The sequence below is a fragment of the Mus caroli genome, chromosome 16, assembly GCF_900094665.2.
Source record: "Mus caroli chromosome 16, CAROLI_EIJ_v1.1, whole genome shotgun sequence".
In the NCBI taxonomy this organism is placed as follows: Eukaryota; Metazoa; Chordata; class Mammalia; order Rodentia; family Muridae; genus Mus; species Mus caroli.
In genome coordinates, this window is record NC_034585.1 from 83467085 (window position 1) to 83479011 (window position 11927).

Below are 11927 nucleotides of genomic sequence, written 5' to 3' on the forward strand. Positions count from 1 at the left end.
ACTTTCTAATGAGGGGTCTTTAAAAGAAGTCTTTTTAGCTTGGTCCCAGAATGATGGAGAAAAACTTAGTGGAGCACACATAGTCACATCATTAATAAGTAATCACTGGGCTTTTGGAATCTTCTGTGCTTTTGAAAATTAACCTTAGCAAAACAGACCACACTAAATTTACTCCAAAAGGTATATACTAATATGTAGGTATTGTGTTTGCTTTAGGTTAAAGTGACAGACAGAAAGGTAACTAGTAGTGGGAGGTAGAAAAAGATTCAGTTTTGTCCTATTGACAGTGCCATTTCCTTATAGAAGCTTTGCAATTTTATGAGGTCCCATTTGTCCATTCTTGATCTTAGAGCACAAGCCATTGTTGTCCTGTTCAGGAGATTTTCCCCTGTGTGAAGGTCTCCAATGGAGGAGCTAGGGAAAGGACAGAAGGAGCTGAAGGAACTTACAGCCCCATAGGAGGAACAACAATTTGAACTAACCAGTACCCCCAGAGCTCCCAGGGACTAAACCACCAACCAAAGAGTACACATGGAGCAACCCATGGCTCCAGTTGCATATGTAGCAGAGGATGGCCCTGTTGGACATCAGTGGAGGAGAGGCCCTTGGTCGTGAGAAGGCTTGCTGCCCCAGTGTAGGGGAATGCCAGGACATGGAAGCAGGAGTGGGTGGGTTGGTGAGCAGGAAGAGCGAACATAGGATAGGGGGTTTTCAGAGGAGAAACCAGAAAAGGGGATAACATTTGAAATGTAAATAAAGAAAATATCTAAAAAAAAAGTAAGAATTTCTGTATCATAAAATGCACGGTTCATTTCCCTCAATAAAACAATCAAATGATCAGAAAGAAAGAAAGAAAGAAAGAAAGAAAGAAAGAAAGAAAGAAAGAAAGAAAGAAGAAAGAAGGAAGGAAGGAAGGAAGGAAGGAAGGAAGGAAGGAAGGAAGGAAGGAAGGAAGGAAGGAGGGGAAAGAGAGGAAAGAAAGAAAGAAAGAAGAAAGAAAGAAAGAAAGAAAGAAAGAAAGAAAGAAAGAAAGAAGAAAGAAAGAAAGAAAGAAAGAANGAAAGAAAGAAAGAAAGAAAGAAAGAAAGAAAGAAGAAAGAAAGAAAGAAAGAAAGAAAGAAAGAAAGAAAGAAAGAAAGAAAGAAAGAAAGAAAAGAAAGAGACTCAGATTATACAGCACTAAATATTTGGTAAAATTATTATCTACAATGATTCAGAAAAATATCAATAAACAGATTGGGGGAAATTAGTTACTGTACCATCATTATCATTTTCCTAATTAATCAAATTTGTAATTTTTTAGTTGTTAATATTAGGAGAAAGCAATATATATATATATATATATATATATATATATATATATATATATCTTCTTATATCTTGTTAGAAGCATCAACTGCCTAATTGTACTCAAGCCCATTTGACAAGAGTACTGGAAGCCTTGCCAACTCTCTGAGACTAGTGAGATCATGAAGCTTAAAGGAGGACCTGCTAGTGCCACTCAGTAAAGTAACATAATTCCTAACTGAATTCTAAATTCTTACACTCACAAAGGAAACTTCTCTTTTTAACAGATGGAGACCATTACTGAGACCCACAACTGGTCAAAATGCAGAGAACAGCTAGATAATCATGGGGTGCCCAGACATAATGGCTACATCTACAACACAACTCCTGCCCCAAAGGCTGATGGAACGCTGCAGAAGAGAGGCCGAAAGACTGTAAGAGCCAAAGGACTTAGAAATATGTTGTGAGGATGTGTCTTCTAGATGAACAGGAAACTTTACCCACGATAAAAATGCCTGCCTAAAAAAGGCCTGAACAAAATGTGACACCAGTAGACATGGTAACATGGAGGGAAGATTGTACAGGCTCCTTCCTACCTCTAGACAGAGACCTAGAGCGATAAATGAATGCCAGGAACAGGACTAACAGTCTTCCCTAGAATAAAACCCTACCTAGTTAGTTACCCTGTACCAATCCTAAGATGATATGCATACAAATTCACTAAACAGGTTCAACAAGTTATATTTTTTTTATTTCTACACTAAAGGAAAAGATCACACATTTGAGAGGGACGAATTTGTGAGTGCATCTAAGGGGTTAGAGGGAAGAAACGGAATGAGGGAATGATGTAATTATACTGTACTGTAAAACATGCTGCTAACTACTTTTGCAACGAAGTCCTCAACACATTTTTACTTTGCAAAGTACTACTGGGCCAAAACTAAAGCTCTAAAGCAAACACAAAGAATTTAATTTATTAAACAGTTAATATTCTACAAGAGACTTCACCAGAAATCAGTGATGAATTATTAAGAATTAAATACAGTGAAAATTTTATGTGCTTAACTCCATCAAATAAAACCTATTTGCTCTAGAATGATCTAATGTATTGTAATCTGGGGAAAATGAATATATATATTGCATAATTATAATATATAATTAAATATGATATATATGTGCATATATATTGCGTTATTAAATTTTAGGATCAAAAAATCTAAAATTCTAAAAGAAATAAGCAGATAAAAGTGAAATCTATTTTACCCATTGAATATTATACTGAGTAGAAACTTACTGAATTATTAAGAAGTATTTCATTCAGGTATTAAAACGGCTAACCTTTATGTTACAAAATGCTTTTCATTTTAAAAATCAACAATTTAAAGTTGACTCACAATTTTCCTTTGAAATACATATAATTTATAATTAGAAAAATACATGTTAAAAATTTAATTGAACAAAAAAGGAAAAATTCACATATTTTTGTGGTCTAATAATAAATACAATTGACAATCTGATGAGTGTTCTTGCTATATTTTCCAATTTCTACTACACTATTTTTTTTTTAATTTCCAGGCACATAAATTTTAGCCTTGACTTTGTCATTGATATTATTTATTTAATATTTTGAGTGACGCTAACATTTCCTATGTAATCACATGATTACTGCTGGAAGGTTCTCATAAAAACCTTATTGAGTCAAGTTCTTTTATTCAATCTATATGTATTACAGAGCCCAATATCATGCCAGACTACCCAGGGACATTCTTTTGAACACAGACACCTAGTACTGGTTTGAACACTTCCCTGTTTTATTTTGTTTTGCTTTGTCTCTTTTTGTTTTTAAGGTTTATTTTATTGATATGAGGTCACTGGAGCTGTCTTCAGATGCACCAGAAGAAGGAATCAGATCCCATTACAGATGGTTTGTGAGCCACCATGTGGATGCTGGGATTTGAACTCAGGACCTCTGAAAGAGCAGTCTCTTAACCGCTGAGTCATCTCTCCAGCCCTTGTTTCTTTGTTTTAAAGAGGAATATCTCAGAAACTCTCAGCTCCTGATTATAAAGATTTCAAGCCCTTCTTAGGAAGCAGAGAAACTTTGCAGAGAAGACGGTGAACACCTGCAGATCCTTTTGTTTTTGTTTTCTACGGAGGATTTCTTAAATGCTTCTCAGAATAGCAATGAAGGAAGTGCGCCTCAGATGTCAACAAGGGCACACACATCCTCCGTTCTGAGAGAAGATAATGAGCAGAAACTGAGAAGCATCTTCTCTTCAGAGTAAGAACTCACTTAACTCCGGAGCCTCAGTCATTCAGGGAGGGAATCTTTCTGCAAATGGCTTAACCTGCAGAGAAGAAATCTTGCCTCTGTTCTCAACAAGCTTAGGGAAGGTTGTCTTTGTGCTGGGAGTTCAGAGCTTTAAATGAAAATTAGTACTAGTAAGAACTGTGTTGTTCGTGAAAAGGTATTACTAACTAGGTACTGATAACTAGGTACTGATAACTAGGTACTGATAACTAGGTACTGATAACTAGGTACTGATAACTAGGTACTGATAACTAGCCTTTGCCCTCTTGGTCTGAAAAACAAATTTCAATGTGATTGAAAGTATGAATTCATCACAATATCTTCATAAATACTAAATATTACATTTCTTTTTAGAAAAAACTACTATTTTATACATTATTTTTTCCTTTTCTTTTTCTTTTTCATTTTCTTTTTCCTTTTCTTTTTCTTTTTCAAAGTAATCATCTTGAGGCAGGAGAGCTGGCTTAGCATTTATGGGCTCTCCCCTCCCCCACACTCCCAACTTGTAATGCTGCTTCTTGAAACCTGAGTTCAGGTCTCAGCACCACAGCAGGTGGCTCACTACCATTTGTAACTATGGCGCACTCCTTTAATCCCAGCACTCAGGAGGCAGAGGCAGGAGGATTTCTGAGTTCCAGGCCAGCCTGGTCTACAGAGTGAGTTCCAGGACAGCCAGGGCTATACAGAGAAACCCTGTCTCAGAAACAAAAAACAAAAAACAAAAACAATAAAAAACCCTCAAAACACCCTGATAAAAGTGCATTTCAGTCTTCAAGGGGGCATGGATGATAAACATCCACTTCCAGTCATGTTAGTGTATGTAGTCATGTGCTTGCTTATTCCTGGAAGAATCAGGGTGAAATATGCAAATTAATTCATGTCAGAAGTTTTATGAAGGGTCAACATTGCATTTGAGCAGGAGAAATAAAACCATTTAAGCTTTACAAGTGAAGTCGTACCTTTCTGTACTTAACTCTCTCATACCTGTATTTAAAGGAGGATCAACCTTTGCTGGCAAGATGGATTAAAGGCCAGAGATTGGCTCTGTGTCTTTCTCTTTCTCTTTCTTTCTTTCTTTCTTTCTTTCTTTCTTTCTTTCTTTCTTTCTTTCTTTCTTTCTTTCTTTCTTTCTTTCTTTCTTTTTTTCTTTCTTTCTTTCTTTTTTTCTTTCTTTCTTTCTTTCCTTCCTTCCTTCCTTCCTTCCTTCCTTCCTTCNTTTCCTTCCTTCCTTCCTTCCTTCCTTCCTTCCTTCGTTCTTTCTTTCTTTCTTTCTTTCTTTCTTTCTTTCTTTCTTTCTTTCTTTCCTCTCTTTCCCTTCCTTCCTTCCTTTCTTTTTTCTTTCTTTCTTTCTTTCTTTCTTTCTTTCTTTCTTTCTTTCTTTCTTTCTTTCTTCTCTTTCCTTTCCTTCCTTCCTTCCTTCCTTCCTTCTTTCTTTCTTTCTTTCTTTCTTTCTTTCTTTCTTTCTTTCTTTCTTTCTTTCTTTCCTCTCTTTCCCTTCCTTCCTTCCTTCCTTCCTTCCTTCCTTCCTTCCTTCCTCTTTCTTTTTTTGAAGATGATTTTGTAATTATATTTATGTTCAGAGAACTTAGCAGTGTACATTTAACCCAGTTTAGTGGCGAGTTCTTTAGCCTTTGCCTTTTCCACTTGGCAATGCGAGCTACTCACTTAGAACCCAGGATGTTGCCTCCCCAGTGGTGGGGGATCTCATCATAGCTGTCACTATAATTGGTCCTAATAGCTTCCACCAGCTTAGCCAGAGTACACATGTCTTCCGAGTTAACCTGTGTGAAGACAACAGTGGTGCATGTCTTTCTGTGGACTAGGTACTCCAGCCTGGACTTTCCCTTGATGATACAGTAGGGCACCCCCATCTTTCAACACAAGGCAGGCAGGAAAACCACCAACTCAATGGGTTCTACACCAGCTGAGCCTTTTGTTTGTTTGTTTGTTTGTTTGTTATTTTTGTTTTTTGAGACAGGGTTTCTCTGGGTAGCCCTGGCTGTCCTGGAACTCACTTTGTAGACCAGGCTGTCCTAGAACTCAGAAATCCACCTGCCTTTGCCTCCTGGGTGCTAGGATTAAAGGTGTGTGCCACCATGCTCGACTTTCAGCTGAGCCTTCTTGTTTTTCACCATAGTGGTGACTATATTGACTCCTGCTCAGAGGACAGGTGGTCTCTTACTTTCCAAGTGTCTGTTTTGCCACAGCATTTAGTAGAGTGCCACAGGATAGTTTCCACTCCCGTCACACACACACATACACACACACACACACACAATTATATACAAGTGACAAAGGAATTACAACATGATAAACAGGAAATAATGCGGAAGAAATTTCATTTTATTGAAAAGTAAAATTATAATTTTTCCTACATATCAGTGCCCTGGGATTTTATAAGCAAATGACCAAAAATCAGTCAGCAAGCGTAAATTCTCAGTAGAATCCAGAAAGTCTTCCATAGCAGCATGGGCGATAGGTACTGTAGGCATAGCGAGAGCCACAGCCACAGCCATAGCCGTAGCCCAGGCCACCATAGCCGTAACCCAGGCCACCATAGCCGTAGCCCAGGCCACCATAGCCGTAGCCCAGGCCACCATAGCCATAACCCAGGCCACCATAGCCGTAGCCCAGGCCACCAAAGTAGTTTCCGTAGCACATGCTGTCAGGAATGGGAGTTTTCTTGAGGCAGATGAGGAGCTTGTGGTGTGTGAGTCTGCTGCTAACCGGGTGTGGGTCCTTTTATACTGCCTGAATGGCATGTGAGGCAAACCACAGAGTCCTCCAAACTCATTAGCATGAAAAGAAACGACAGATACGCCCTCAACAAACATGCCAGCCATGTGTGCAAGATGAAATTGTCAGTGTCAGGATTTCTAAAAGCTGAGATCATGAAACTCCTGGTGACTTCTCTGCTTCTATGTCTTTCAGAGATGGCCTACTTAAATTTCTAGTTGTAAAACTGATCAGAGTCTGACATAACAACATAAAATACTTGTGTCGTGCCTCCCAAGAGTTGATGTTTTCCAGTTTCTATCTCTGGGCTAACTACACTCCTTGTCCACCTGAGAAGCCTTTAGACCGCTCGCTTCCTCAGTTCACGTCAGAAATAAATGTCTGAACCCCCGTTCTTCTTGTCTGCTCTAGGCTTACATTCCGTGCGTACATTGGTTAGTTTTTCTTCATTTTATATGACACCAAAATCTTCACTTCCTATCAACGTGTTGCTTTGTTCAGAGGTTTAGCGATAACTTTCCCGCGCCCTGCATCTCCGCTTCTAACGGCTCCAGATCACTAGTCTGTTTTTCTCTGCTCCCCACCCCCTTTTATTATTTTTCTTTTGGAGAACTTCTATATCTGTACTGCATTTACACTACTCCTGTCCCCAACTCCCTCTCAAATTTATGATCTATCCTTCTTTAAATTTTATTGTATATGCATATTAGGTATACATACATCCTTCGGGACCTATTTCAGGTTGGTTGATGTATATGGATTTAGGGTGACTGCTGGTATTGCATAACTTATCAGAGGACAAGTTCCTGAAGAAGACTGAATATCCCTGTCTCAGCATCCAATCTGTAGCTTTTCATCATCAGCTGGGACCTTGTGTCTTCCCTTCTCCCTGTTGTTGTTCTTGTACTGGTCTCACAGGACAACCATGCTTTTGATATTTCATGAGTGTAGCTTCCTTGAAATATATTAAAGACATTATCACAATATAAGCATTCCCTTTCCACCCCCTAACCCCCTGATACAGAAATGAAGCACGGGAACTTTAGAAACTCATTCATTTGTTGTTTGACAAATTCCCCAAACCATTAGTGGAATATATGCACAAAACAACCAGCCTCTGTTTTCTAAAAGTATCAATGAAATAAATGAAAAAGGAGCAAGCTTATAAGAATAAATTAGGCACCAATACTTCTAGACTTTCACTCTCTCCACTCCTCCTAGTCTCCCTCCCTTATCTCCCCCTTTTAACCCAGATCTAATCTTAATAAAAGCAAATAATTGTTAGATGTGGGAAAGAGAACATGTTCAAAGTAAATTATATATTCATGCAAGAACGTCTTTATGAAGTCCATCACAATAGAAAATAAATATAAATCAATATAAATGTTATACTAAGAAAAAATATATGTACGGAGGAAAGAAGCTAGAATGATTTCACCATTATAAATGATTAGGGGGATGGGGACTTAGCTCAGTCGTAGAGCACTTGCCTAGCAAGCACAACACCCTGGGTTCAGTCCTCAGCTCTGGAAAAAGAAAGACAAAATAAATAATTAGGAGAGAGCAATTACGAGATAGAGTCAGATACAGAAAATTCAGGTTGCAAAATAGTAGCTCAGTCTTGGGTTAAACAGTCAACTGGTTCATAAACTCAAAAGCTGAGACTAAGATAAAAACTGAGGCTCTGGGGAGACCATAAGAAGGTTAGAGCCCTAATGTTGAGGATGGCTTCTGTAAAGGACTCATACATGCTATAGAAGATATCATCTTAGAGTCTTAGGCATGTCTGCATATTAAAAAGAGAAAGTTGTTGAGATGGGCAGCAAACAAATCAGGAATGTTAATGGACTCCAGGAAAGAAGAGCCTATGTGGAAGAGGAGATGCAGGCACGAGTAGACCTATTGATCATGGGTCTCATCCTCAAGAGACAGAGAGGCTATCTCTATAGTTCCTCAGCCTTTCTTTGAGCTGTGTGCACTTGAGAGTTATTCAGGGGCTATGCTGCTACTCTCTTTAGATCAGCCCAGGTTTCTCTCTTGTTTCACTGTCTGGGTCACATTCTATTTCTATGTTATTATGTACTGCTAGAGTCTTGTCTGTTTATAATATCACAATGCAAGTGATATAAGCTCCCTCATTATTGATAATGTTCGTGTCATTTTGTGTTAATTGAATATATATTATTGCTTCATTTTCTTTTTTATTGGTTATATGATTTATTTATATTTCAAATGTTAGCGTTCTTCACCGTTTATCCTCTGCAAATCCCATCCCAGTCCCCTACCACCTGCTTCTATGAGGGGGCTCTTTCACCTACCCACATACTCCTGACTCATCACCCTAGAATTCTGCTAAGCTGGGCATCAAGCCTTCACAGGACAAAGGGCCTCTTCTCCCATTGATGCCAGATAAGGTTATTCTCTGCTACATATGTAACTGGAGCCATGTGTCCCTCCATGTGTTTTCTTTGGTTTGGTTTCTGGTTTAGTCCCTGGGAGTTAAGGGGATTCTGGTTGGTTGATATTGTTGTTCTTCCTATGTGGTCACAAACTCCTTCAGCTCCTTCAGTACTTCTCCCAACTCCTCTGTTGGGATCTCTGTGCTCAGTACAGTGGTTGGCTACAAGCATCCACATCTGTATTGGTCATGCTCTGGCAGAGCCTCTCAGGGGATATCTATGTCAGGCTCCTGTCAGCAAGGGCTTCTTGGCATCATCAATAGTGTCTGGGTTTGATGGCTACATATGGGATGGATCCCCCCAGGTTGGGCAGTCTCTGGTTGGCCTTTCTTTCAGTTTCTGTCCCACTCTTTGTCCCTGGATGTATTTCCTTTAGACAGGAGTAATTCTGGGTTATAAGTTTTGAAAGGGGTGGGTGGCCCCTTCCTTCAACCAGGGGCTGTGCCTAACCTCTCATTGAGTATATTATGCAGTCATTCAGCAGTTTACACAAATGTGTGCAGATTGGAAAGACTGTGTGAGAGTATGTTAAGCATTCTGTTGGGTCATCAAATACTTGAACTATTTTACAGTCTGTGACTATTTCATTCCTCTCAAAAATGTCTACTATAGTTACTCATTTTTATTTTGTTATAAAAAGAACTTTGCATTCTCAGCATTGATTCGTTCACCCATTTTCTTCCTTTGTTCAAAGCATTATAACTATTCCCAGAGACTATCTAGGGCTCTGCCAGCAAGATCTTCTTAGAGGCTTCATGATATTTCTCTGAGGCTTTACTCAAATTTTTACTTTCTCCAATGTTCAAAGCACATACTGCACTTTCTATTTCAAACCCTGAAATATTTGACATTCAGAACATCTTAGTACAAGACAATACATTCTTTGGTCAATTAAATTTTAAGAAGATTACTCATAAAATATTTTTAATACATACAATAAACTTCATTTTGAAGAATTCTCTAACATTGTGAACTTAGGAATTCCAAGAGAGTGAGCAGCTTTTATACTATTTCCAGTAATTTTTCATCACAAATGTTTATTGTGATCGATGATATTTACATATGTGGAGAAATTTGCTGACTCTTCAAAATACACCATAGGTACAAATCACTTCTTTTACAGGAAAGTTTTCAACCAACATGTTAAGATCAAGTAGATAAAATTTAGTTATTAATAAATACTCATTGAAAAACAATAGGTTGGCTCAAGGTGGAAAGACACTTATTGCCAAATGTAACAACTTGAATCAGTCCCTAGGACTCAGAAGAAAAGAACTGAGTTCTACAATTTGTCCTCTGACACACACATGTGCCCTGTGTCTCACATGTACACAGGCATATAAACACACACACACACACACACACAGTAGAGTTTGCTCAGTGTTTCAAAAGAGGACCTAGGTCCAATAGGGAACACACACAAGGTGGCTCACAACCTTATAACTCCTGTTCCAGGACATCTGACATTCTATGTTGCCCTTTGTAGGCACCAGGCACACAAGTATTACACAGACATGCTAATTTCATCCTAACAGTATGTTCAGCACTCTGTTACTAAACAGTGTACATATAAACACCAGTATAAACTTTTGAGTGACTAAAACTATTGAAGTTTTCACTATGTTCATTTATTTATTTTGATTTTTATCACAGTTGATGAAATCAGTAACACATTTCTTCATAAATCTGCTAAGTAAGTGTAGGGCGTCTTCCAAACAATCTCTTTATTTTCAGTACCCCTAAATAATTCAAAATTTACCTTGGACAAAAGAAGTGTTAAAAGTATCTTATAGACAAATGTTGAAGGCTAAGACTAAAATAATAATCTGTGGTTATAAAAGCAGGCCAACTGAAGCTATCAAAAATGCTCCAGTGTCTATTTGCATACCAGTGTCTTTTTAAATTATAACAACACCCAGTGTTACCTGTAACTGCTTACATTGTTGTATAAAGTGATTAAAGCTACCATGATTTGTAATAGATGCTTCTCTAACATTTTAAGTGTTTTCTTAACAGCACATAAATATATTAGTCATAAAATTAGCCAATGGCACAAGCCCATAGTGGGTCCCACCCACACTGAGAGAATATAAAAGGGCCTCCACTCAGGCAGAAGTATACAGACTCAAGTCACCTACTCTCCTCTCTACTCAAGAACAACCTCAACAACCAGCACCATGTGTGGCTACTATGGAAACTACTATGGCGGCAGAGGCTATGGCTGCTGTGGCTATGGAGGCCTGGGCTATGGCTATGGAGGCCTGGGCTGTGGCTATGGCTCCTACTATGGCTGTGGCTACCGTGGANTGGGCTGTGGCTATGGCTATGGCTGTGGCTATGGCTCAGGCTCTCTCTATGGCTGTGGCTATGGATGCGGTTCTGGCTATGGATCTGGATTTGGCTACTACTAAAGACATCATAAGAGACTCTCGTCTTCTCCAATTCTGACTTTAAGACTCACCAAATACACTGAGCCTCCTCTCTGAAGATGATGTTGCCAAGAAGTTTATTAGGATCTGCTGTGACTTGCATCGAGGCCACATGCTTCCTGGATGTCCCTCATAAAAAGAGGGAATGAAATTGACATGACTTGTGTCACTTCCATGGTTCTCAGTATAATATCATCAGAGCAATGGTCTTGATGACTCTGACTCTTGTTCTCATTTATCTTGTCTCTAATAAACATCTTTAATTCAAAATAAATGCTAGTTTTATTTCATTTGTCAATCTTGAAAATGTCTTATTGCAATGGTTGGTTTCTGAATCCATGAAAGACAATGAACACTCTCTTGGATGTCACCTACTATTACTGGGTCAACTTCTTTACTACGTTCAGGTTTGTCATCCCATGAAAATGTGTTTCTGTAAAGCCCAGCTTCCCATTCCATTAGTGAGGAAAGATTTGTCCTGCTATGTAACTCTCAAATATAGACACTACTTTGTATAAATTCACTTAATTAGCATCTGGGAACCAATGGAGTTAAAATTTACATAATTTTCATAAACCTTATATCTCAAAGCCAACTACTGCTTTCTCATCTTAATGCCTACCCTACAAAAAAGATTTGCTGTCTAACAGTATTTTGTGAAATACTCACACACAATCTTGCATACACTGTCTCCTTTGGTTTGCT

The 11927-nt window shown here is 38.5% G+C and overlaps 2 protein-coding genes across 2 annotated transcripts; one reads left to right on the top strand and one right to left on the bottom strand.

Annotated features, from left to right (window-relative positions):
* Positions 1-5915: 5915 nt before the first annotated feature.
* Positions 5916-6304, bottom strand: LOC110311178 (keratin-associated protein 19-4-like). Its single transcript, XM_021184419.1, has one exon. It carries the CDS (start codon positions 6257-6259, stop codon positions 6035-6037), a length of 225 nt encoding a protein of 74 aa, XP_021040078.1. The 5' UTR covers positions 6260-6304; the 3' UTR covers positions 5916-6034.
* A 4616-nt stretch (positions 6305-10920) lies between these two features.
* LOC110311161 (keratin-associated protein 6-5-like) lies at positions 10921-11482 on the top strand. Its single transcript, XM_021184404.1, has one exon. It carries the CDS (start codon positions 10971-10973, stop codon positions 11202-11204), a length of 234 nt encoding a protein of 77 aa, XP_021040063.1. The 5' UTR covers positions 10921-10970; the 3' UTR covers positions 11205-11482.
* Positions 11483-11927: the final 445 nt, after the last annotated feature.